The 27,860-nt window shown below is 41.0% G+C and overlaps 1 protein-coding gene across 3 annotated transcripts; it reads left to right on the forward strand.

The window, feature by feature from the left end:
- Positions 1-341: 341 nt before the first annotated feature.
- On the forward strand, positions 342-27,860 carry PRDM4 (PR/SET domain 4). Of its 3 annotated transcripts, XM_080810306.1 has the most exons (13): positions 342-392; positions 767-1,033; positions 4,863-4,996; positions 7,023-7,208; positions 8,663-9,457; positions 13,698-13,847; positions 14,994-15,157; positions 16,358-16,443; positions 17,076-17,203; positions 17,856-18,170; positions 19,500-19,668; positions 26,142-26,652; positions 27,247-27,853. In XM_080810306.1, the coding sequence occupies exons 2-12, from the start codon at positions 1,023-1,025 to the stop codon at positions 26,452-26,454; spliced, it is 2,451 nt and encodes an 816-aa protein (XP_080666432.1). In that variant the 5' UTR covers positions 342-392; positions 767-1,022; the 3' UTR covers positions 26,455-26,652; positions 27,247-27,853. The 3 variants fall into 3 exon arrangements, with proteins under 3 accessions (XP_080666432.1, XP_080666434.1, XP_080666433.1); XM_080810308.1 differs by having other exon boundaries at positions 15,039-15,157; positions 26,142-27,860; XM_080810307.1 differs by lacking the exon at positions 342-392 and adding an exon at positions 434-570 and having other exon boundaries at positions 15,039-15,157; positions 26,142-27,860.

A 27,860-nucleotide genomic window follows, 5' to 3' on the forward strand; every position in this document is an offset into this window, starting at 1 on the left:
TTACTTCGAATCTTTGGGGCTTGCGTGGACCCACGCTTCCCCAGGAGGAGAATGGTAAGAAGACTGAAACCTTGAGTCTGAGGATTTAGGGGACTCAGAACCCCTTTGCTACTTGCACATTAGCTCTGGTTGCCTAGCAACTGTGGGTCGATAGCTCGGCGCTCGATGCAATCCAGCCAGCCGGAGACGCGGCGCTCCCGGCGGAGCCTCTCGCAGCCAGGCACCCTCGGGCCTGGGTCCCCGCAGTGCGCACGCGCAGAAGGGGCTCCGTTGGGGGAGGGACGCCGGAACGTCGGCGCCGCTAGCGGGCCAAGGCGGGGAGGGGCGCACGCACGAGGGGCGGAGCGGCAGGCGCCCCGAGTGGCTGAGGAGCCGGAAACGCGCTTCGGAGGGTGCGGCCCTGAGGAGACGGCGGGCTGGGCAGGGCCGGGCCGGGCCGGGCGGGAAACGTTAGGCCGGCGGCCCCCGGGGCGCGGGGGTCGAGCGGGCGGGGAGGGCCCGAGGCGAGCTCTGCCCGGATGAGGAACAAAGCGGTGGGGCAGGCGCGCGCGCCCCCCGCGCGACCGGCAGGTGGGCTGCGCACGGGCCCGGCCGGGGCGGGGCGAGGGCGGCGGGGCCTGCGGGCCCTAAGCCGGCGAGCGGGCGAGTCAGCCGGCCGCCCGTGGGAGGCGGCGTCCGCAGCGCCTGGGTTCTCCGGTGGCGTGGGAACGGGGCCTGCATCCCCTTCCCCTGTTTTGGTGACCGCCCTTGTCCTCTCTTTCCCCAGGTTGGGCAGCCTCCCTCCCGAAGCTTCTGGAGGAAAAGCCCCGGGTGTCCCTCGGCATGCCCCACCTTGCGGCGGGGAGCGCGGCCGCCGGCCCTCGGGAGAAGTTGGGCGGCCCTGGGCGGCCGCGGGGCCGAGTGGCCGCGTTTGTGCAGCGGTTGTAAGCAAGATGCGGTAGCACGTGACCCTGGAACGCAATCCCTGATGCCGGTTCCCCGCCACCCGTGTGTTCTTTTCTCTGACACTTGGCCCCAAGCAGATGCATCACAGGTGAGTAGCTTGGTTGGCTCCGCGCTGGTGACGTCTTTGGAAAACATTTGGCAAAGGAGAGTTTAGAGTGCCTTTCTTTGTTTTTTGATGCTATTGGGGGAGGGTTACAGGTGCGATTTGCAAATGGGTATATGTCCCAAAAGGACCAAGAAATCCAGAAGCCAGAATTGGGTTGAATATACTTTGATTCAACCACATTTACTCCAAATGTGAATAGTTCCAGATAGCCACACATGGATTTTTGGCTCATTGACATTTTCCCTATGCCTTTGAGTTGAGCTTTTAATATCTTGATTTGAATTCCAGAGTGTGTTTTTAGCTTTTCACCCTGCTTCACCTTGAATTTTGCTGTTTATCTTTTGACTTGGACGGTAATGTGGAGAAATTAAGTTCTTAATTTTGCAGGTGGAAGTGATTAGTTTTGCAGATTTCATGCTAATGTTTAAAGTACTTAATAATACCATGTCAGTACAGAAATATGCCAGATATAGTTAGGTTTGGCTGTTCTTTTGGGACCCTTTCATAGGCTCTATGTTTAGGATGGAGGAATATAAAACAAATTCATTGAAGTTGCTGAAACTGCCCCTTGCATTTTGCAAAGTGGCTGCATTTCAGTTAGCTTTTTCTTTTTTAAACATGACTAATTTTTTTTTCTCAGATTTTATTTATTTGACAGGGAGAGACACAGTAAGAACACAGCAGGGAATGGGAGCGGGAGAAGCAGCCTCCCTGCCCAGTAGGGAGCCGGATGTGGGGCTCTATCCCAGGACCCCCAGATCATGACCTGAGCCAAAGGCAGAGGCTTAACCCACTGAGCCACCCAGGCGCCCCTCAGTTAGCTTCTTATATGTTGTTCTAAGAAAAGGGCATAAGATTCTAAGGAAAAGTCATAAGATTAGCAACTGGCAAATGATTTATTCCTAGGTCAGTTAAAAACACACACATAAAGTGTAGAAGTGTGAAAGAAATGATTTTACCAGGAGTGAGTAGGGAAGAAGAAAGAGGTTGGTATGATTTTGGCCCTTCTTCCAAGATTGCTTCCCAGAAACTCCTGTGAGAAAGGTAGGTAGAATAGAATTGTACTTCAGAGAGAGAGAGTCTTATGAGGATCATATTGTAAATTCCCTTCATCTGCTTTCCCTCTGCAAGATACTAGTTACCTTTGGTTTATGGCTGCTGAGGTCATCACGTTTTAGTGACTCACAACGAAGCAGAAATCTGCTGAGGTTCTCACATTAAACTCTGGTTTGAACTGGTTTGAGAAGGCCTAGGAGTCAACCTAGAAACACCATTTTGATTTTTATCTGGAGATTAGGTACACAGATTAATATTCAGGAATTTTTAGAATGGGATTTGAAGCTGTAGACTTTTAAGTGTACTTTAAAAAGTTATTGTAACCTCCTGCTCCTGTGGTTGTAGAGTTTTAGTTACATTCATAGCTATAAAAAGTTATGGGAAAAGTCTGTTTTAAACCAACCCACGCCTAGAAACTTGGAAAATTAAGGTAGCTATTGTTTCTTTAGGCTATGAGGATTTTTTTTTGCACTCTTTATAGCATAATTAAATACTGTTATTAATGTGCTCTCCTTTGTAAGGTGTACCTCATTTGTCATGTACTTCTAGTTGCCTTTCTAGTGGCGATGAAAATGCGTTGCTCCATCCAAATCAAATATTTCAGAGTGCCTGTTCTCCACTGTGAACCTCGTTCATTTTATTAATGTCTGAGAGTTTAGTTTAATGAGCTACCTGGCCTAGGGTAAGATTAAAGCCTGTGGATGTAGAATAATGCAGGAACAGGTCTACGTGGGACTTTAAACACAACCCATAATATAAATACACAGATCCTAATTATTGGAACTGTGTAAAAGGGAAATGGTTATTTTAGTGTAATTGTCTAATTGTAGTTAACAGCTTGAGTTTCTTTAAAAAAATTTTTTTTATTGTAGGGGCCCCTGAGTGGCTCAGTCAGTTAAGCATCTGCTTCGGCTCAGGTCATGAACTCAGGGTCCTGGGATCCAGCCCTGCATCAGGCTCCCTGCTCAGCCGAGAACCTGCTTCGCCCTCCCCCTCTGAGCGGTGTCTCCTCTCTCTCTCTCTCTCTCTCAAATAAATAAATAATAAAGTCTTAAAATTTTTTTTTATTGTAGTTGACATACAATGTTATATTAATTTCAGGTGTTGACATACAATGTTATATTGGTTTTAAGTGCACAACATAGTGATTCGGCTTAGATTTCTTAAATTGGAAGACCTGGATTTAAATCCCAACTGTCACTTGTTACATAATCTTGGATTAAGTTTCTTAGCCTCTCTGAGTCTGTTTTCTCATCTCTAAAATGGGATCAAGAATAATACCTACCTCACAGCAGTTATAAAGATTAGGTGAAATAATTACATGTAAATCACTTAGGTCAGTGCCTTATACATATAGTAAGGGAGTAGTAAGTGTGAGCTATTATTATTTTCAGGTTTATTGATAGCTGATACTGCCATTTTTCAGATTAAAACCTATTTAGGTTTGCTTTCACTGCTAAGGAATATGTAGATTCATTTGATTCCTCCTTTCCTTCTTTACTCCTCCCATGGGATAGACACAGAAGAACTTGCATTACTGTGCCCTATGCTTACTCTCAATATAAGATTGGAGATTTCTTTTGTGTGTGAAGATTTTATTTGAGAAATAGAGATTATGAGCAGGGGGGAAGGGTAGAGGGAGAAGCAGACTCCCCACTGAGCAGGGAGCCCGACTCAGCACTGTAGGGCTCTATTCCAGGAACCCTGAGATCATTACCTGAGCCAAAGGCAGACACTTAACCGACTGAGCCACCCAGGTGGTCTGGGATTGGAGGACTTTAGTAACCTTCAGATAACCTGTTGGCTAGCCTATTGAAATTATAATGTTTATAATATGGCAGTCTCTAAATCCTGACATAGGAACTATAGTTCTTGATAGCCTCCAATAGCAAGCATCTTGCTCAAACCAGTGTATTCTGATAATACTGTTAAAGATGATGTAAGATAGGTTGCATAGAAAAGGTGATTCTCAGATTTTTTGGCTTGACAAAAATGGTCTGTAGATTTGAAAAAAAGAGGTTTGATATATTAAGAAATTTCTTGGCAGTGTTTTGCAGCAGCATCTGTGCTCTTCTACTTAATTGCTAGGATTTGGTGCGTATGACATGTCTTCTTTGAGACTGGTTTCCTCATTTATTTTGACGAATTGGTGAGAGAATATGAAGTAAATTTTTATAAAGTATGTAGCAAAGCTTACATAATGAACTTCGCTATATGGCAGATATTAAGATTTTTATACAGAATTTTATTAAAATCTAATCCATGGTGGAAATACAGTGCTTCTTCACACAGTTAATAATCTAATTCAGACTCTGTATCATTGTAACTCTTAGTAAAACAAAAATTATCTTTTGAGTGAGTTAAAACAAACTACAAAAGTCTCATTGCCATCTGAAGAAAATACTGTGAAAGAAGAAACTTGGTGATTGAAAAAAAAAACCAAACTCTTAATTGCCATGTGCTCTAAGGATTGGAGTTTGCTTCAGTCAGTATGCATAGGGTTTGGAACAAAGGGCACCTGAGTTAAAGCCTATTTCTGCTTTGTGTCATTGACTGAGTTAATGACTCTGAATCCCAGTTTCCTTATCAGTAGAAAGAATAGGACCCTCTGTCTCAGAGAACTGTAAGCATAAAAATGAAGTAGTAGCTGGTCAGCTCTCATTTCCCTACCCCCATCGTTTCAAGTTCTTCAGTAACTTAAATGGAATCACTGAGGTAAGATTTTGCCTAACTGGTTGTGTGTGCTCTTCCTTAGGATGAATGAAATGAACCTGAGCCCAGTGGGGATGGAGCAGCTGACTTCATCCTCTGTGAGCAATGCCTTGCCCGTCTCAGGGAGTCATCTAGGGTTGGCTGCTTCACCCACTCACAATGCCATCCCTGCTCCAGGTGAGTAGTAAGGGAGAGCGACTGAATTTCCTCACTTCATTGCATAGTTGTTCTCAGTGGATCCTAAAGGGAGATAGAGCCCCTTTAAGAGTGTAAAGGAGAAGCCAAGCACGTCTGCACACCAGTTCCACATGTGGCACCATCATGGAAGAAATGTTTTTGGGGACTACTGGAGTTCTGGTGGATAGGAGAAGCAGTTTTTTCTGATTAGTTCTCTTGTGGGGTTGGTGGCCTTTATCTAGAGATGTAGTTGACTTGGCATTTTATCTAGGTTTATCGATTCATCTGGTTCACACCCTTGGAACTCTGTCCCTGGGTTAATAGAAGAGAATGAAAGTTACTCTACTAACTGTTCCCAGAAATTAAGAAAAATTGAGCTTTATTTTTTTATTATATCTGAAACTGGCAACAACTGCAAATGCCCCAGGCTTAGAATTCAAAGAGGAGGTACCAGAGATGGAGCTCCTACATGTAACTCCCATGAGCCTCAGTACTCAGAGGAATACTATAGAAAAAGCTCATTTTCCCCCATCACTATACTTGTAAAACCTTTTTATTTGTTTTATTTTCTTTTTCTTTTGAAACAAAAGAAACAAGCTATTTTTTTTTAAAGATTTTATTTATTTATTTGATAGAGATCACAAGTGGGCAGAGAGGCAGGCAGAGAAAGAGGGAGGAAGCAGGCTCCCCGCTGAGCAGAGAGCCCGATACGGGGCTCAATCCCAGGACCCTGGGATCATGACCTGAGCCGAAGGCAGAGGCTTAACCCACTGAGCCACCCAGGCGCCCAGAAACAAGCTATTCTTAATGATCTATGATGTCGTAATGTATTGGGCTTTCTTTTTTTCTTTTCTTTTTTTTTTTAAAGATTTTATTTATTTGACAGAGAGACACAACCTGGGGAGTGTGAGAAGGAGAAGCAGGCTTCCCACTGAGCAGGGAGCCCGATGTGGGGCTCGATCCCAGGACCCTGGGACCATGACCTGAGCCGAAGGCAGACGCTTAACAACTGAGCCACCCCGGCGCCCCTGTATTGGTCTCTCTTAAATCAAAATTAGAGTTAAGGCAGACATCTGGCTGGTTCAGTCAGTGGAACATGTGACTCTTGATTTCAGAGTTGTAAGTTTGTAGAGATTACTTAATAAAATTAAAAAAAAATGTTTAAGAGTATTTTAAATCTTTAAGTTGTTTAAATAGTTCTCTGTAGGGAACTACCTGCTTAATTGCTAAATGCAGCAGCTAAATAAATTCATCTAAACTATGGTCTCCACATTCCTTTCAGTGTCCATAAAAGAAATTTTAAAAAATTTTATTAGTATTTAACTTATTTGATTAATGAGGCATTAATCAAAAGGAATGTTAGGCATTTGTTTTAGTGAACACTCTTATTATGGAGGAAAAGCATATTAAAAAATAGTGCCACAGGCAAAAATAATGCAAATCAACACTGCTCAAGTTAGTGAGTATTCATTGTTATACTTAGGCATGGTAAGAGTCACTTCTACACCTTGCAGGTATAGTCCAAGGTAGATGTAATCTAAAGTTTAAATTTTTTCAATCACAAAATACAGTACATGTACAAAAGACTATATGAAAGTATATTTATACAATTTTGGATTTAACTTCCAAGTATAAACATATCTATGAATTTTTTAAAAGTAAAACATTCTCACCATATAAAATGGTAAATGTAAAAAAGTAAAAAAATTCATAATATCATTACTCAGAGACCACTCCTGTGAACTTTGGTCTTTTTTCCCATTGTATCTCTATGTGATTTGTTCTCTTAAGTTGTATTTAAACTGGGCTTTTAATTGTAATTAAATATTTTCAATTTTAAACTAACTTGAGAACTACCTTTAAGACATATTTGTGGATGTCTGCATAATACTGCCTGGGGATATAAAGGGATTTTAGGTGAGATTTTTTTCCCCCCATATGCAGAAACCTTCCAAAGAGTTTAGTGATTATAGAGAGAGTTTTTAAGTACTTACCTTCTTTTAATTGAGAAAAAACTTTTTCACAGGTCTGCCAGTGGCAATTCCAAACCTGGGTCCCTCCCTGAGCTCTTTGCCTTCTGCTTTGTCTCTGATGCTCCCCATGGGTATTGGGGATCGAGGGGTGATGTGCGGGTTGCCTGAAAGAAACTACACCCTACCTCCACCACCTTACCCCCACCTGGAGAGCAGTTACTTCAGAACTATTCTACCTGGTAAGTATTATGGTTATTTGGGACATTAGAAGAAAGACTAGAGCCTCCTCTTAACCTCCTTAATTGAAGACTTGAATAACACTTTTTTCTGTTTGTCAGTATTGGATATTAATCTCTAGGTGGGTAAAAATACATAGATTTTTGTACCTTTCCTCTTAGAATGTACAGATAACACATTAATATAGCAGTTTGACTAGGCTTAATTTCTTAATGGCACATAAACAGTTTTTCCCCTTTTTCCTCCGGTATTTCCTAGGTTCAGTTTTTATAATTCTGCAGTGGTAATTCTTGTCAGCCACGTGTCCTGCTAATGTCATTGTTTATAATAAATTAAAGTTTGTTTTTTTTTTAAAGTTTACTGACTTTTTATTCTAAGCGTGTATTTACAAAATTTAGCAAATAGGGAGAGAACCACTCATAGTCCCTTCATCCATCTTTTTGGTGTACTTTCTTCCTGCCTTTTATCTTGGTGTATAGAATTTTTACTGTTTTTCATAATTAAGACAATACTGTTTATATGATTGTATATCTTTATCTTTCTCTACTTTGTATTTTTATGTAGTTATTTTCTGTAACTGCTGCATGGTTTCCATAATTACTCTTTTTACTGTTGCATTACAGTCTACTGAATGGATATTCCATGGTTTATTTATATATCAATCTTTCTTGTTGGACACTTTGGTTTTTCTAGGTTGTTACTTTTGTAGGAATGACTTTGTGTATAATATCTATAAAATGCATTTAGGCAGGATTATCCTAAGTGGAATTTCTTGTGCAAGAGCATATGAATATTTTTGGAATTCTTAATACATGTATGTTCCAAAGAGGTTTTAGTAATTAACACTCCCACTGGCAATGCAGCAAGAACCATTTCACCACATCCTGATAAGTCCATGTGTTCAAATATTTCTTTTGGTTTCAATAAAGCAGATTCAATTGTGACTTTTGTTTTGAATAGAACCTAATGTGCTATGATAGTTTAATAACTTAAAACTTAGTTATATTTAAATTTTATTAATTAAATTTTTCATGTGGAAGACCTGCTTTTAAATCATTTTACCTTTTAACTTTGATAGAACAAATTTCAGCACCTTGGGTCTCAGGAATTGCAACTATGTCTATTTTAAAGGCATCATTTAAATGCTTAATTTCCGGTGACTTCAAAGGAACATAGTTAATCTTTTACAGTTTCTCAGTTTCACAAGGAAAACTGAATTATGATATATGCATGTTGCTATTTATAAAGTACATATATATCAATTTAACCAAATAAGGAGCTAGAAGATTATTTTATGTTCTACTTACATTGCATTTTTATAAGGTATATCAGTTAAACCAACAAAGTGGTTAAGAGATTTAGTTAAATTTGTAAGGAATATGGTTTCTAGCATTTGGAATTCCCTATATTTAACAATGTACTAAAAAGTGATATCTCATCTTTTCCTTTTCCTCAGGCATTTTATCTTATTTAGCTGACAGACCACCTCCTCAGTATATCCACCCTAACTCTATAAATGTTGATGGTAATACAGCATTATCTATCGCCAATAACGCTTCAGCTCTAGATCCCTATCAGTCCAATGGAAATGTTGGATTAGAACCAGGGATTGTTTCAATAGACTCTCGCTCTGTGAACACACATGGTGCCCAAAGTCTTCACCCCAGTGATGGCCATGAGGTGGCCTTGGACACAACAATCACTATGGAGAACGTCTCTAGGGTTACCAGCCCAATCTCTACAGATGGAATGGCAGAAGAACTTACAATGGATGGTGTTGCAGGCGAGCATTCCCAAATCCCAAATGGCTCCAGAAGTCACGAACCTCTGTCTGTAGATTCTGTGAGCAACAACCTTGCAGCAGACACTGTAGGACATGGTGGTGTGATACCCATTCATGGGAATGGCCTAGAGCTCCCTGTGGTCATGGAAACAGACCATATTGCAAGTCGGGTCAACGGGATGTCTGACAGTGCCCTCAGTGACTCCATTCACACCGTGGCCATGAGCACCAACTCTGTAAGCGTGGCACTCTCTACCTCACACAACCTCGCCTCCCTAGAATCTGTTTCCCTTCATGAAGTTGGCCTAAGCCTAGAACCTGTGGCTGTCTCCTCCATCACCCAGGAGGTTGCTATGGGGACAGGTCATGTAGATGTATCTTCAGACAGTCTTTCTTTTGTACCACCTTCACTGCAAATGGAAGACTCCAATTCAAACAAGGAAAATATGGCAACCTTGTTTACAATTTGTGAGTGTGTTTAGCCTTTTTCTTTTGGAAATATTGGTAGATAGGGCCAACATCTCTAACAGATTTAATCACAAAGTCAGACATTAAGGGAGTATAGAAAGTGACTAGATTTTGGAATTTTTCTTTGTGTATTGTCCTTTATATTAATGTGCCTTTTCCTCGTGAAGCCAAATGACATATAGGCATTTTGTTGGTTCTTAAAGTATTCTGAAGTAAGGAAACCATAGTCATTTCCTTCTGTATTTTGCAGATAAGGTCAGCCCAATAGTATTCAAGACATTTCCCTGGGTTTCAGAAATAGAGTTATTATAGAAGTAAACTTCAGTGAGATATTGTCTACGTGACATGCTATGTGTTTTTTCAATGTAAGACAAACTTATTAGATTATGTGTACTTTTTTAATCCCCGTGGAAAAATGTAGGAAGATACAGATGCAATTTTTATTTTTGTTCAGAATGCATATAAATTACTATAGTTGGGCATGTTAAAGTTCTTTACGTGGGACAACAATAACAGAAAGCAATATAAAAACTGGTCATTTGTTGGTGTCACTACATGCTTCATTCGTGCAGGAAACGTTCGAGGGCTTATTCTCTGCTAGCCTGTATGCTAGATGCAGGGTAGAAAACAGTCTGTAAGAGACGACACATGCCTTTAAAGAGTTTATAGTCTGATGGGAAGCATAGGCTAGTAAACAAACTTTTACAATATAGTATGGTAAATGGGAAGATGGGATTAAGTATGAGGTCTCAAAGAGCCTCAGGGGGGAGCATCTAACCAGGCCATGGAGGAAACAGGGAAGACTTACCAGGGGAGGCTGTGCATGTGTTAGCACAGACCTGAAGGGCAAGAAAGATGTTGGCAGCTGAGTATCAGGATAAACAGTGTCCCAGACAGGAGCTGGCACCCATAAATGCCTAGAACTAAAAAAATTTTATGTGCTTAAAAATTACTGAAGCATAATATGGGGGTGATGAGAAAGAAGTAGGAGTCAGAATACAAAGGGTCTTCTAAGACCAGTCAAGGGTCTTAAGGAGTGAGGTTTGGGATGGGGGCTCTCTGCAGTGTGAGGCGAGTAGACAGGTAAGGAAGAGGATGCCGTAATTTCAGTGGAAGGTGATTTTTTAACCTAGAGTGGAGGTAATGATGATGAGGAAAGTGGGGGAATATTTACAAAGAACTTAGTAGAGCGTGCTGATGGGTTGAAGTTGGGGGAGAGAATGGTTAAGGAGATAGATATCCCTGGTTTCTGGCATGGGAAACTAGGTGGATAGTGGTACCACTCCATAGGATAATGGTGGAGGAGGACTGCCTTTTTGTTTGTTTTTGAGGAGTGATGTTGAGTCTGGTTTCAGACATGTTGATTTTGGTGTATAAAATACCCAGGAGAGATGTTTATTGAGACTTTAATATGGAGCACAGAGATCTGTCTGCAGATATTCAGGGATCCTGAGTATTAAAACGTTACTTACGGGCTCCTGGGTGGCTCAGTTGGTTAAGCAACTGCCCTTGGTTCAGGTCATGATCCTGGAGTCCCGAGATCAAGTCCCGCATCGGGCTCCCACCTCCATGGGGAGTCTGCTTCTCCCTCTGACCTTCTCCCCTCTCATGCTCTCTCTCACTCTCTCAAACAAATAAATAAAATGTTAATAAATAAATAAAACGTTACCTATAGCCATGGATGTGGGGTGGAATTATCTCCTAGTGAGAGTGGAATGTAGAAAGGCTGGGGATGCCAAGGCAGTGGTGGAGGAAGAGCTTCCAAAGTAGACTGAACAGGAGGGTCAGAGGAGTAGGACAAAGCTTCTGGTGCCTCAGGAGCCAAGCAATGAGGAAAACTATGTTAATCTTTTGAAATCTGGAAATTATAATTTTGAAATGTCTTAATTTGGGAATGTGATTAATGTAGGCTCATTAACTTAGCAGATGAGGTGTCCTAAATAAGTCTCTTGATCCTTTTTTAAGTGGGCATGTGGAACCCCTTGCTCCTTTGTCTGTTTCTTTAAAAATGAGCTATGCTGGTGTGCCTGGTGGCTCGGTCAGTTAAGCATCTGCCTTCAGCTCAGGTTGTGATCTTGGGGTCCCGGGATCAAGCCCCACATTGTGCTTCCTCCTCAGTAGGGAGTCTGCTTCTCCCTCTCTCTGCTCATGCTCGCTCTGTCTCTCAAATACATAAATCTTAAAAACAAGGAAATGAAATAGAATTCACATATACATTTTAAATTATACAATTTAGTGGTTTTTAGTATATTGACAAGATTGTGCAAGCAGCACTACTATCTAACTCCAAAATGTTTTTATCACCCGGTAAATGTGCTCCACTAGGAGTCGTTCATCATTCCCACCCTTCTAACCCCCTCCCTCCCCACAACCATCCTCAGGTAACCACTAATCTACTTTTTATAGATTCACCTGTTCTGGACACTTCATATAATGGAAGCACACAACATGTGGCTTCGTGTGTCTTCCTTCCCTTAGCATAATGTTGTCCTGGCTCATTCATGTCATGGCAGGTATCCGTCCTTCATTCCTCTTTCGGGCTGAATGATAGTCTGTCATGTAGCTGGACCACGTTTTGTTTATCCACCTTCCATTCATGAACGTTTGGTTGTTTCTCCTGGTGACTATCGTGAATGATGCTGCTATGAACATTCATTTACAAGTTTTTGTATGAAAATGTTTTTAAGTCTCTTGGGTATGTATTCAGGAGTGGTATTGCTCCGTGTTTAACTTTTTGAGGAACTGCCAGACTTTTCTGAAGTAGTTGCACCATTTTGAATTCCCAGTATCAGTGTGTGTGTTTTCCAGTTTCTCCACATCTTCTGAACACTTTCTGTTATAGCTGTTTTACTGGCCGTGGAGTGGGTGGGAAGTAGCATCTCATGGTGGTTTAGATTTGCATTTCCCTAGTGACAATGATGTCAAACCTCTATATGTTCTCATTGGCCATTTGTGTATTTTCAGAGAAACTCCCAAGTATTTTTTTTTTGCACTATGAAACCTGACTCTCCTTTGGAGATTTAGCCTGGTGTCTTGTTAAGAGCACTGGAGAATCAGCTCTCACCAGTGTAGGTGATCTCTAATCTGATCTTCAAAGAACTTTTAGTCAAGTAATAGTTGAAGTAAGGTATTATTTCTGCTTTGCCTAAATATGAAAACCTACTGCTATTTTATGTCATTTAAGGAGAAATGTTTAATGATTGCTTAGGGGAAAAAAAAATACTTAGATGACTGTGGTTCTGCGGTTGATGTACTCCCAACTGTTTTGTGGATTAATTTGGAAAGTTTGTACATAACCAGTGACTGATAGGTCACGTGTACTATTCCTTAGCAGTGGTAGAGCACAAGATTTATGGAGAATGACACGCATGAGCTTGGAAAAGTGAAGTTACAGTAACCGTAGAGAGCAGCACCCTTTGACACTGCAAAAAGAACATATGAACAGTAAGAAATTAAGAAATTTAAGCAAACATGTCTGCAAGAATGTGATTCTAACCTACTGTCCCTAAGAGCATTTTTTTTGTTGGCTTTTTTTTTTTTTTTTTTTTTTTTGTCCTAAGAATCTCATCAAAACCTGGGTGACCGGTTTGTTAATAGTGAAGCAAAAGCAAACAGTGTCTCTGACTCTTGATCTATGTTATCATCATCTTTGTTGTGGCTTTGCATGATGGTGTTTCAACTCCAGTTTCCTCAGATAGTTTGGTAGAATTGGAATCTTGGGACTTTAGATATCAGATCTAAAGGTATTATGTGTCTAATGTATCTACTTTATGTAAGAGACAATGTACTTTTTTCTTAAATTAATATAGTGTTTCTTTTTAGTCAGTCTCTATGGACTGAATAGTAAAATTGTCCTGTGAGATTAAAAAAAAAATCAGATCTTACTGGAGAGAGATGTAAGAGTGGGATATGTAGCTTAGTGTAAGAAAGTGATTGTTTGATCAGAGTATTTTTTTAAGATTTTATTTATTTATTAGAGAATGAGGAGGAGGAGGAGCAGAGGGAAAGGCAGACTCCTGGCTGAGCATGGAGCCCCATGTGGGGACCCCAGGATCGTGACCTGAACTGAATGCAGATGCTTAACCAACTGAGCTACCCAGATGCCCCGATCAGAGTATTTTTACTAGACCTTTGCTTTTTATTGGTTATAGTTGAGTAATTAGCATTTAAATAAGAAAGTAGGTGGTACCAGGCTGCTTGAACTAACCCCATTTTTGTCTCTCAAATTTCCTATCCATAGGGTGCACTCTCTGTGACCGAGCCTATCCCTCAGACTGCCCCGATCACGGACCAGTGACTTTTGTTCCTGACACTCCAATAGAGAGCAGAGCAAGGCTTTCTCTCCCCAAGCAGCTTATTCTCCGCCAGTCAGTGGTGGGAGCAGAAGTTGGTAAGAATCTGGGAACCATAAAAGCCTGTCAGTTCTCTTCCTTTGTAGGTTAGGGTTGTAAAAGTGGATATGTATAATTTAGTCATTATTTGGTTGATTCGGAAGTCAATTTACTTAATTGACTTCTTAAGATTTTTCTTTCTAGGAATGTTTGTCCAGTGATAGCAATAAATCAAGTTGAAAGTTTCTTGAGAAAGTTCCTCTTTCTTAGAATCAGAATTGAAGACAGGAAAGAATTGTGGCCTGAGTCTGAAGACTTTTATTCTTGGCTGTATCATTCTTTAACAATTATGGCAAAACATTCCTTGATACTTAAGTTTCTTTTATAAAACATGGTAAATTCATCACTGATAACCTTTGTCAGATTGAATGTTCATAAATTGTCTAGTATCCCTTAAGAAAAAGGAATAAGAAGTACAGACTGCCAGAGTTTGGTTACCCATATTTGAATTTAAAATGGTTTTTAAGGGGCGCCTGGGTGGCTCATTTGTTAGGCATCTGCATTTGGCTCGGGTCGTGGCCCTTGGGTCCTGGGATTGAGCCCCACATCGGGCTCCCTTCTCAGCAGGAGGCCTGCTTCTCCCTCTCTCATTCCCCCTGCTTGTATTACCTCTCGGGCTGTCTCTCTCTCTGTCAAATAAAAATAAATTAAAACAATAATTTAAAAAATGGTTTTTGAATTACTGTCCATTTCTTTGAAAGTATCAAGCTAGGTTCATTATTTTTTTAGCTGTAGTTTGGGTATGAGTCAGTTGAAAATGTTAAAACAGCTTAGATAGTATCGAGCAGTGCTTTAAGCACAGATCATTTTATAAGTTTGATTCATTTTGTAGTAATTGCTTTATGTTTTGATAATTGAGTAATGTTCTCTCGTCTTTTTTTATGTATTAATTCCAAAGTAACACTTGGAGGGACTTGGTTTGGTTCCTTGTGTATAACACTGGGTTTAGGGATTTCTGATACTGCTTCTTACTCTGCATGTTTCTTCTGAGCCACATTTAATCTGCTTGTTACATTTTCTATATTTATAGGATAGAACCCATAAGACTTAGCTACCTTACAGGAGTGCTGGAATATCTGTAGTTGTTCCCCGAAGATAACATTCTTTACATGAGCTAAGCCACTCTCTCTTGTGTATCTTGTTAGATGCTGAAATCATTGATGGGGCAGTTGGTATCTTTTCACTGATAGGTGTGTGGACTGGAGAAACCATTCCTGTGCGGACTTGCTTTGGGCCTCTCATTGGCCAACAGAGCCACTCCATGGAAGTAGCGGAATGGACAGACAAGGCAGTCAACCATATCTGGAAGGTCAGTGTTCATGAAGCTTTTCTGTGACTTTTGGGTGTTTTTACTATAGTGAGGTAGTTAAAAGTGATGTAAAAGCAAAATTGGCCAAGACATGTATGGTGCCATTCACCTGTCAGGCACTTATTTAATATTCCATCCTTTCTGTTCTTTGTAGCCAAATTATAATATTTAGCAAAACACCATCTATGGAATTTAGAAAATAAACTTTTATAGTCCTCCCTTTGCTAGATAATCCAGTAGTTCTTCATTTTAATTACTTGAGGCAGCTGAGGGCATGGAATTTGTTTATATGATGAAAGTCTTACTTTGTAATCAACTAAAACATCCCTCAAATAGTTAGCTTAGGAAACAGTTCTGGGATTGGAAGCTAAGATCATTTCTCTAGTTTTTTTTTTCCTTTTAATGATTTCATTTATTTTTGAGAGAGCAAGCGAGTGCAAGCAGGGGGAGAGGGAGAGGGAGAAGCAGACTCCCTGCTGAGCAGGGAGCCAGATGTGGGGCTATCTCCCAGGTCCCTGGGATCATGACCTGAGCTGAAAGCAGATGCTTGACTGACTGAGCCACCGGGGAGCCCCGGATCACTTCTTTCGTTTTCTAATGGAAATCCTGGAAATGCAGGGTTTTGATGTAAACAGATATTCCTTTAACATGTTTATAGATTCACTTGTAGTCAATAGATTGGGAATGATGCCTGCAAAACTGAAGTGAGAGGAAAGTGGGTCTTGCGAACATTGGAAAGGTAAGGTGCTGCCAGCATTGGGGACATTAATTTTGGTATCGGAAAAGAATAGAGAAGAACGCTAGGTCCATTGGAGAAAGACTGAGAAGAGATGGTTCTGTGACCTTAATGTCTGTTTAGTCACTCCTTGTCACCATGCGGTGGGTGATGAAGACAAATAGGCTGTTTTTGTTTGTTTTTTCCAGTCCAGCCAGAGTGTGAATAATGAACAGCAAGGTCATTGTATCTATACCTTGAGCACTAACTATCGGTCTCCAGTGGTCTTTATTACCTTGCTGGAGATGGGGGCCAGGTGATATGACAGAGAGAACGCCTTGTTAGAAGGCAGCCGTGGAGTTCCACACTGACTAGGAAAGCAGAGGCCTACTGCAGAGTAAATGGGATTGTCGTAGCCGAAATTCAGTAGCACTTTGTGTTGCTTGTTAGTTCCTTTGACATGTATGTTTGCCTTCTGTTCGCAGATATACCACAATGGTGTCCTAGAATTCTGCATCATTACAACGGACGAAAATGAATGTAATTGGATGATGTTTGTGCGCAAAGCCAGGTAAGAGTAGTCTGGGATGAAGAGATGGTTAAGATTTGGATGTTTTTCAGTAGGAAGCTTTGCATAGAATAGGGAAGAGCCCAAAATTCCAGATTATACTGATGTCTAAACATACGTTCAGGACTAAGGCTTTTTACCTTCTCCACTTCAGTAGTTGTTAATTAATAGTGATTATATAATCAACCCAAACAGAAGAAGCTATCCTTTTTTAAAATTAAATAGTTTATTCAACCTACCAGCGCAGTAAGGAATAATACAGTCATCATTGAATTTACAAGTGGGTACCTGCTCTTTATATCTGCTGTTAGTCAACCCTCAGGCTGTTGTTGCAGTTAGCTCTCGTTCAGCTAGCTCGCTCTGTGTCTTTGTGCTGTTGCTCATCTAAAACTTAATTTTACTTTATTTTCTTACTTCAGAAACACTGTAGTGTTTCTGACTATAAAGGGCAATCAGCTGATGGACAGAAGTAAGAATTCTGTTTTCTGTGTCCCTCCTGATAGAATAGGGAATTAGAAAAATGACCCAAAGAAAATAGTTCTAAGTTTTCATATAGAATTTTTGCTTAGGGATATGATATGTTTAGTATATATTCTAAAATTAATATGCTTGATCTATTAAATGTGATAACTTAGGAACCGGGAAGAGCAGAATTTGGTGGCTTATCCCCATGACGGAAAAATCTATTTCTGCACCTCACAAGATATCCCTCCCGAAAATGAACTGCTTTTTTACTATAGCCGGGATTATGCTCAGCAGATGGGTAAGTTACTATGAGACTTGTTTCTCCTGAATTTAGCATAGTAAAAACACCAAGGACCAGAAGTAGTTTTGGTAATGATTTATATGTTAGCGGAAGCAAATCACATACATTTGTATATATAAAAGCAGGGTATTACCCCTATGTTAGAAGTGTTAAAATCTGTGAGGTTCTTCACAAGCTGAATGTTATCAATCCAGCAGTATTTGTATGAAAGGAACTTCTGTGTTAAGATTTTGATTTGGGGTATTTGAAGTTCCTGAGGCTGCTTTTTTGAGGCCAGTACCATTGTAACTTAAGTTCATAAAGAAAAGAAGGTCCTTTAACTGATTTAACCTTCATAGTCTTTTTCTTTGCACTGTGTCGTGATGACAAGCAATGTTTTATTAGAGTTTATACTGCAAAAATTTTTAATGGAAGTTTTTTTGCCTAGGAAAGATGTATTATAATCCATTATGTACAAGTGCTGCTTTTATGCCCAGCACCCTATGTGTGATGCTGGGAATAGAGTATTAAACAAGACATTCCAGTTTTACAGGTAGTGGGCAAGATGGAAATTTTGGTAGAATGGAGAATTGTAAGCAACATTATTAATATCAAGAACGAGTTTTAAAATTTAAGTACGAGGAGACATTGAGTAATTTTTTTTTTGAAGGTGTTCCTGAACACCCAGATGTGCACCTCTGTAACTGTGGCAAGGAGTGCAATTCCTATACAGAGTTCAAAGCTCACCTTACCAGCCACATCCATAACCATCTTCATAGCCAGGGCCACAGCAGCAGCCATGGGCCAAGCCACAGCAAAGAAAGGAAGTGGAAGTGCTCAATGTGCCCCCAGGCTTTTATCTCTCCTTCCAAACTTCATGTCCACTTTATGGGTCACATGGGTATGAAGCCCCACAAGTGTGATTTCTGTAGCAAGGCTTTTAGTGATCCCAGCAACCTGCGGACTCACCTCAAGATACATACAGGTAAGTTATATTAGACCATCGAAATGGAATTTCGCAACAATTAGAAATTGGGATAGTAAATTGCAGCTAGCTAGTCTTCTAGGTGCAGTTAGCCTTAAGAGTGCAGCTGACAGCAGGACTTCATTGGGTGATAAATCTTGGTGGGATAATTGTGCTTCCTCAGTGTTAGCTCCCATTATTACGATGTTTCACCTTCTAAGTGCCCCCACCATAGTTTGAAGGTGACTGGGAAAATGAACTTCATCAGGAAGTTGATGCGTGTTTGGACTGAAAGCAAAGGGAATTTTGTAGAAACACTCAGCCTTGCATAGACCTTGTTCCTAGTCAGTGGCCAGAGCCAGTTTTTTTTCCTGTGAATATTGTCCAGTCAACACTGCCAAATTTTGTATTTTGAGTTTCCATTCACTAAACTCCATGTAAACCAACCCCTTTCTTTTAGCACATATTTTTTAAATACAGCAAAATAACCGATGACATCTTGGTTTTCTTGGCTGGGTCATTGGTTCCCCAAATCTTTGAAAATAAAATTCTGCCTTGTCCTTTTGCATTTAAGACTGTGTGGTCATGATGGAAGCTATATGACCCACAAAGCTCCAGATACAGACTAGACTTTACAAAAGGTTGGCCAATCCCTGACTTATAGTAATCTTATTTCTGCGTTCTTTTTTTTTTTTTTTTTAAGATTTTATTTATTTGACAGATAGAGATCACACGTAGGCAGAGAGGCAGGCAGAGAGAGAGGGAGGAGAGGAAACAGGCTCCTCGCTGAGCAGAGAGCCTGATGTAGGGCTCGATCCCAGGACCCTGGGACCTTGACCCAAGCCAAAGACAGAGGCTTTAACCCACTGAGCCACCCAGGCGCCCCTTATTTCTGCATTCTTAGAAGGATTTTTTTTCGCCTCTAGTTTATGAGGTCATATGTTTTAAAAAAGAAAACTGTAGGTTGTAAAAGTATGTTTGTCTATTCACAGATGTTACAATTCATGAGGTTTTTAAAACATCATTGGGTTAGGTTGGTTGCTAGGATTATAAGTAATTTCTTTCCAGATTTCATATGTGTCAGCTATAAACAGTAAAAAAAAATACGTATAATAGACAGGTAAGTGGTCCTCGAAGGAGGTCAGATTTATTAGCTTCGCTGGCCTTTGTTGCAGAATATAAATTCATTTTCTCTGACTGGTTCTAGGTAGATAGCTCTAGAGAGTGATGTTCCATTTATCAGTTCTGTTTCATTCCTGCCTCTGCCACATACCCATACATGTGTCTGTTTATCTGGAGAATGCTAGTGATTGTTTTATTCACAGTGTGACAATTTGGGTTAATGTGCAGGTCAGAAGAACTACAGATGTACTTTGTGTGACAAGTCTTTCACCCAGAAGGCTCACCTAGAGTCCCACATGGTTATCCACACGGGTGAGAAGAATCTCAAGTGTGATTACTGTGACAAGTTGTTTATGCGGAGACAGGACCTCAAGCAGCATGTGCTCATCCACACGCAGTAAGTTACCCCACAGCCCACATGCTCCTTAGGTGGTGAATTTGAGTTCTTGCAAGTGCTGACCCATTGTCTCCTGCCTTGGTAGCTGCTTCCTGTGTTCACATAGCCAAATGAAGGTTGGAAATCTAAGTTTTCGGGTTTAACCTGGAAGATTTCACTTGTTTGCTTTATTTTTCTTATTTTCTCCTCTATTTACTTACTTTTTTCAACACGTAATCTCATTTAGCAAATATTTTTTAAGTACCTCCTTGATGCCCACCTTTATGCCAAGCGGTGAAAATACGGAGATGAAAGACATAGACTTTGTCTTTAAAGAGCTCAGAGTCCACTAAGAGAGCCAGAACAGTAAAGCACTACCGTACCACGTTGCAGTTAGAGTAAGCATCAGATCCTGAGAGGCTGTGGAAGAGGGATCACAGACCCGGCCAGGGTGTGCTGGAAAAGCTTCCTGGTAGTCTGAGCTAAGTGTAAAGATAAGTTAAAATTATTCACAGAGGCAAAGAAGGGTCAAAGGGTGGGAATATCTAGACATATTTAGAAACACAGATACAAGAAGGACTGTGGAACTCGTGGTTCTTTACAGTTAGAGCGTAGTGTACATATGAGAATGATAGAGAAGCAGCAGTGAAGTCATGAACCTTTTATCCAACTAGGAAAATTAAATTTCTTTCTGGAAATAATGGGGAGCCACTGAAGGGTTTTACCTCCCCATGTAGCAGGCACTGTGCTGGGTGTGTGTTTTAATTACAGTTAAAAAAAAAAAAAAAAACAAAAAAAAAAACCCAACCACGTAATATAAAAGTTACCGTCTTAACCATTTTAAAATTTTATTTATTTATTTATTTATTTTAGCCAGGGCCGGTGGGGGTGGAGGGCTAGATGGGGGAGGGGCAAAAAGAGATTCTCAAGCAGGCCCCATGAGCAACACAGGGCTCCATCTCACAGCCCTAGGATCATGACCTGAGATGAAATCAAGAGTCGGATGCTTAAAATGACCAAGCCACCCAGGAGCCTCACCGTCTTAACCATTTTTAAGAATACTGTTCAGTAATGTTAAGGTGTGTTCATACTCTTGTATAAACGTTGAAGGACTTTAAGAAAAGGATGTCATGGTGAGATGTCCATTTTGTAAAGATTACTCTGGCAGCAGGACAGGATGATTGAAGGAGAAGGTCAAATATTGCTCGACCCATTAAGACTTCATTGCATGAATCCAAGTGTAATTAAATGTCGGGTTGTGTTAGTTACAGTTGTGGTAAAGAGAAAAGAATAGATTTTGTGGCCCGAGCCTTTAGCAAATGTTAGAAGAGGGAGAAGACATTAGCTTGTATTATGGAGGTACTGTTTAGAAAGTCATGTTCAGTGGAAACTTGATATTCTTTTTTTTTTTTTTTTAATTAAGATTTTTAAACGTGTATTTGAGAGAGAGCACACAAGCAGGGGGAGCAACAAAGGGAGAGGGAGAAGAGGGTCTCCGCTGAGCAGAGAGCCTGACATGGGGCTTGATCCCAGGACCCTGAGATCACGACTTGAGCCAAAAGATGCTTAACCGACTGAACCACGCAGGCATCCCAAGACTTGATATTCTTACTCTAAGGTTTAGTTAGCTACTTTGCTTTCATATTCGCACTTTTGTCTGATTCCTAATCAACTGCAACCTGAGGGGCATCCGACTCTTGGTTTTGACTCAGATGATATTCTCGTGGATCGTGGGATCAAGGCGTACATGAGGCTCTGCACTCAGCGGGGAGTCGCTTCTCTCTTTCTTGCTCTCCCCCTGCTCACATATGCGCCTCTCTTTCTCATTCTTTTTCTCTCAAATAAATAAATAAATCTTTTAAAAAATGCAACCTGAGACACTAAAATATCAAATAAGTTTGGATCTACATTCATAATTCTCAAAATGACTTTTTTAAAAAACGGTGTTCATGAGAGAGCTCCATTATTAGTGTGAAATTTTAGAAATTAGACATAGGAATTATCAAATACTATATAGAATTATACATCATTAGAGCCGAAAGAGATCTCTGGGATCATTTAGTCCAGCTGCTTATGTTAGCCAGCTTGAACTCCCATAACAGAATACCTTTTGGAGACTGGAAATCCCAAATCACGTTGCTAGTATGGTTGGATTCTCATGAGAGCCTTCTTCCTGGCTTGTAGATAGCTACCTTCCTGCTGGGTCCCCACTGGGAGAGAGCAGATGAGCTTTGGTCTGTCTTTTCTTCTGACACTTATCCCAACATGGGGGGTCCAGTCTTCATGACCTCATCTAAATCTAATTACCTCCCATAGTTTCCACCTCCAGATACCATAACATTGTGGTTTAGGTCTGCAGCATAAGAATTTACTGGGGGTTGGGGCACACAAGCATTCAGCCCATAGCACTGCTTATAATAATCACTTGGAAGATGTGAAAAACAGTTGGTGCCAAGGCCCTGCCTCCAGGGATTCTAATTTAGTTGGTTAGGGGTAGAGCCCTGGCCGTGGTAATTTTTAAAGCCTCCCCAATCGACTCTGATGTCTAGCCAGTGTTGAGAGCTACTGAGTTCATCCAGATGAAAGGCTTGTTTCCACAGTGTCTCTGGCAAGTGGTACTGTGGTTTCTTCTAGAATACCACACAACTGATTTATTTAGTTTTGAGGAAAAGTTTTGCTTGAATCAGCTTATGTGAGCCTCAATCCATTCACTCTACACTTGTCTCTGGAATGATACATGTAGGTTTAGTATCTCTTTAAACTCACAGACTTTAGTACTTAATGATTGCTGTCATGTTCCCTTTAAACCCTGTTTTCATCAGGGTTAATGTCCTAATTTCTGCAGCTTTCCCTCTTATCACCTGGTTTCAGATTTGGTACCCAGAAGTAAAGACAATATCCTGGATATGATCTGTGCTTATTAATAAATGGAATTATTTTCTTCCTTGACTTTGACTTTCTCTTCTTTTAGGTGATGCCTAAATTTGCACTTGCTTTTTCTGTAGCCATTTCACAGCATAATGCAATATAAATTATTTTGAGGTTAGTGGTGTAACTGTTTCTCCATTGGGCTTGAGAATTGGCTTAATCAGGTATTCACCAATGAAAACAATTTTCTTTAAGTGTGGATCCACACGCTTTGTCACAACGGTGAAACATAATAACCCTCCGTGCCAAACTCCCATGGGATAAAAAGTTTTTAGATCATCAGAGCTTTAACCTAGTGTGTAAGTCATTCATAATTAAGCACTACTCAAAATATTTTTTTAAAGATTTATTTATTTTAGAGAAGCAGAGAGAGAGAGAGTGCGTGTGTGCGCACATGATAGGGGAGAGAGATGTTTGTATTTTTTACCTTTAGACACTTCAAAATGGATATAGCAGCATTGAAATTCATTTTGTTTATCTGCTTAGGAAAAAACTTAGCTACAGCCCTAAAGCAAGTGCAGGAGTTCCTCTCCCACAGTTTGAGGGGAGTGTGAGGCATGTGGCAGAGACTGACTTGGCCCTTTCCCTCAGAAAGAGCAACTTGAGAGCCCAAGCAGGGATGCTTACTACTGGTCATCTCCGTAGTCCCATGGCTTTTTAGATACCATCTTTACGATTTATATCTCCAGCCTTATATATCTAACCATCCACTGAGCATCTTTCAGTTTTGGATGTCCACTAAGGCAGCTCAAACCTGGTATGTCCAAAACTCAGCTCTTAATATTACCGCCACAAACTTGGTTTTCCCCCACTGATCATCAGCTCAGGAAATGGTGTCCCTGTTCATCCCAGTGGCTTAAGCCAAACACCTCAGAGCTGTCTTTAACCCAATGTTCCATTCTCCATTCAGCTTTATCTAGTCCAGACCACCAGCATCTTTTGTTTGGATCAGCTCAGTAGTCTTCCAGCCAGCCTCTCTGCTCCTGGTCTTTCTGCTCCTGTTCTACCCAGACATGCATATACAGGCACTATATTCTGTCATAATAACTGGAGTGGTCCATTTAAAACACAAGTCAGACTGTATTGTCTCTGCTCATAATTCCCCCGTGGCTTCCCATCATACTTGGGTTAGAAAGTGTGAAAGTCCCTTCATGATGTAGTGGTATGAGACTGCCTCTGCCACTTCATTTTTACTTACTTTTCTACTCATGTTCTGCTTTAGCCACATTGCTCCCCCGCCCCTGCCAACCCTTGATGAGACTCTGGCATACTAAACACACTTCAGTCTCAGGACCTTGTCTGCCTACCCCACTTCATTCAGGTTTTTGCTCAAAAATGTTGTCATCTGGGGTACCTGGGTGGCTCAGTGGGTTAAAGCCTCTGCCTTCAGCTCAGGTCATGATCCCGGGGTCCTGGGATCGAGCCCCACATCGGGCTCTCTGCTCCGCGGAGAGCCTGCTTCCTCCTCTCTCTGCCTGCCTCCCTGCCTACTTGTGATCTCTCTATCAAATAAATAAATAAAATCTTAAAAAAAAAATATTGTCATCTCAGAATGGCCTTCCTTGACTATCTTTTTTTTTTAAATTATTTTTATTAACATATAATGTATTATTTGCCCCAGGGTTACAGGTCTGTGAATCATCAGGCTTAAACATTTCATAGCACTCACCACAGCACATACCCTCTCCCTACCTCCTCACCCCCCAGCAACCCTCAGTTTGTTTTGTGAGATTAAGAGTCTTATGGTTTGTCTCCCGCCCAATCCCATCTTGTTTCATTTTTCCCTTCCCTCTTCCTTGACTATCTTATCTAAAATAGAACTCCAACACTCTTACCTGGGGTTTTTTTTTTTTTTTCCCCATAATAGTTTTTACTGTTTGATATGATGTTATGTATTTTTTGTTTAATGGTGTAACTCCTCCATTAGAACATAAACTCTGTGAAGGCAGGGGCTTAGTTTTCCACATTCCATAACTCTACAGAATTCCTCAGTGCCCTCTCCTGCTAGGAGAAGGTGGTAGAAATGGTAAGGAGGCCAGACTTCAGAACTTCTCACTGCGCCCTACCACTTCTTCAAGGATTTTGACCGCTTTTTATCTGTTTTGCGTATTGAGCCTGTAAGATGTAGGGTTCAGGGGCGCCTGGGTGGCTCAGTGGGCTAGAGCTCTGCCTTCAGCTTAGGTCATGATCCCAGGGTCCTAGGATCGAGCCCTGCATTGGGCTCTCTGCTCAACAGGGAGCCTGCTTCCTCCCTCTCTCTCTGCCTGCTGCTCTGCCTACTTGTGATCTCTGTGTGTCAAATAAATAAATAAAATCTTCAAAATAAATAAATAAATATTAAAAAAAAAAAGATGTAGGGTTCAGCTGCTCAAAAAAAGAGTTACAGAATTCCTGATATACATGATGTCTTAGGTTTTTTTTTTTTTTCAGCTCTAAGATGTCTTAGCCAGGGTTACTCAAGCCTTGCCACAACTGACATTTTGAGCTGGGTAATTTTTTGTTAAATGGGATACCATTAGCACCATAGTGAGATCCCATTATGTATTGGGCAATTGTCAAAAATGTTCAAATTTGAATCTTCCAGTTGAGAACGTGGGGCAGCAGGAACTCCCAAGTGGCTGTTGATGGGCATGAATGTATTAATACTACCTCATTAGAGGGGCAGCTGGCTGGTTCAGTTGGTAGAGCATGCAGCTCTTGATCTTGGGGTTGTAAGTTCAAGCCCCATGTTAGGGGTAGAGATTACTTCAAAATAAAATCTTTTTTTTTTTTTTTTTAGATTTTATTTATTTGTTTGACAGAGATCCCAAGTAGGCAGAGCAGTAGGCAGAGAGAGAGGGGGAAGCAGGCTCCCTGCTGAGCAGAGAGCCCAATGCGGGGCTCGATGCCAGGACCCTGGGATCATGACCCGAGCTGAAGGCAGAGGTTTTAACCCACTGAGCCACCCAGATGCCATTTCAAAATAAAATCTTAAAAAGAAATACTGCCATATTGGAAAACAGTTTAATATTATCCAGTGAAGTTGAAGATGTGCGTATCTTTTTATCTAATTATACGGTCCTGAGTATGTGCCCTAAAGAAACTCATGCATATGCAGACCAATGTCAAATATAGTAATATTCATAGTGGTCTTTCCTGTGATGATAAATAATTGGAAAGCACCAAAACATCCATAAACAAAAGACAAATCCGGTACCACAGATAAGTTGTGGTGTATTTGTAAGTCGTATATACAGCACTGGAAGGGAACAAACTGCTGCAAGTGCAGCAACTTGAATTGATTTTGTCACATCAGACACAAAGGAGATACATACAGTGTGATCCCAAATAGGCAAAATCAAATATTAGACTCAGGTCTTGATCTTGGGGTCATGAGTTCAAGCTCTGGTATTGGGCTCCATGCTGGGCATGGAGCCTTCTTAAAAAAAGGGGGGCGGGGGCATGATCTGATTTTAGAATGGTAGAGCTCTTCTGACAAAGACCTGAGGAGGTTATGAAGAATAAATGTGTGCCTCACTTATCATTTGTAACCCCAAAACAAATGTTTTCTCTCGTGTTCCTTGTAGAGAACGCCAGATCAAGTGTCCTAAGTGTGATAAGCTGTTCTTGAGAACAAATCACTTGAAGAAACATCTCAATTCTCACGAGGGAAAACGGGATTATGTCTGTGAAAAATGTACAAAGGCTTATCTTACCAAATATCATCTCACCCGCCATCTGAAAACCTGCAAAGGTCCCACCTCCAGTTCATCAGCACAAGAGGAGGAGGAAGATGATGACTCAGAAGAGGAAGAACTAGCGGACTCCGTGGGGACAGAAGACTGTCGGATCAACAGTGCCGTGTATTCAGCAGATGACTCTCTCTCGGCACATAAGTAAAAAGCCAACGATTTTGGATGGAAAACGCAAAAGGGAAAAACATGAAACTGGTTATCCACTACAGTGGTTTTTATATAAAATGGTTTCTGATTTTCTTCCAGCCAACAGTCAAAGCAGACTGAATGGGAATGGATAAAGCACTTACAGAAGAGTATCCTAATGAAAACACTTTAGAACAGATTGGGAAAAGAGAGCAGGGTAAATTATTTTTAAGTGATGTATGGGGAAGAAACTGTCAGCTTCTGGAGTCCGTTCCTTATTTTCATGATAAACTAGGTGATGCATTTATACCTGAGTCAAAGCTGTCCTCCGCCCAGACAAATCAGATTTATTTGAAATTCTTCCCATTGTTCCTTTTTTCTCCCGGCCCTGTGATGTAGTAGCACTCTAAACTTGGTCCCTGCCTCACTGTCATCCCGATTGCTGATTGTGGTTCTGGTGTTGTGTTTTATGTAGACTGTTGTGACTTAAGTCATCCCAGAATGAATTGGAACACAGCAGTGTAAGCTTATTGCTTTGACTTAAGCTGACAAGTTTAAAGCACCACCTGCCTTAGTCTCTCTTGGCTACTTGGGAGTTTAGGGTAGATCTTCCCAGAATTTCAGCAGATGCCTCAAGGGCAAATAAAAAAGAACCAGCCAGGCAACAGGCAATGGTGGAGAAAAGAAAAGGAGAGACATCTGGGCCACTGTCCAAAAAAACTAGCTTTGATGGAAGCCAGTTTGAGACACCTGTTATTGTTCCTTAGAGATCTTTGTAGGTTTAGACATGTCTCTCTCTCTCTCTCTCCAGTAAAGCTTTTAGCCTCTAGACAAAGGGGAGCTGGAGGTGTAGTGAGTCAAATAATGCCTGTTGGATTATCTCCTGACAACAAGCACATGTGGACTCAGCTGGCAAAGTGGTACCTCGGACTGTGGAAAGAAGGAGGGAATGATCCTTTATATTTGGCTTATCCTACGAGAAAGAACAAGACACCATTAAAATGCTGCCAACTCAGAGTGACGAGGGATTTCAGACATTAGTGCGTTTGCAAGGTTAAGCCTCAGTTGTCTGTGGTGAAGGCTCTCATCAGTTAAGCATGGTGGGTGTCAACGGATTTCGAAGGTATGGAAGGCTTGATGGTCACCACATGGGTGTGTTTTCAGGGTCCCAGCGTATTTAATTCATCCATCCATCTGGTCTTTCACTTGATCTCACACATATATCCTGCTTTCAGCAAGAAGCAGACACATCGTTGAGATGACGGTGGATGGAACAGGTTCTGCTCTAAAGGGCAGCCTCTGGGCTGGAGTAGAGAGGACTCTGGTGGGAGGGTTTTGCTGCTAATGTATTTATGGAATGAATGTATTTCATTCAAATCTGTATTCCTCTAGGAAGGATTAAAATAAAAACCTTTTTTAAAATAC

This window comes from Martes martes, assembly GCF_963455335.1.
Source record: "Martes martes genome assembly, chromosome: 8".
NCBI classification, from domain to species: Eukaryota; Metazoa; Chordata; class Mammalia; order Carnivora; family Mustelidae; genus Martes; species Martes martes.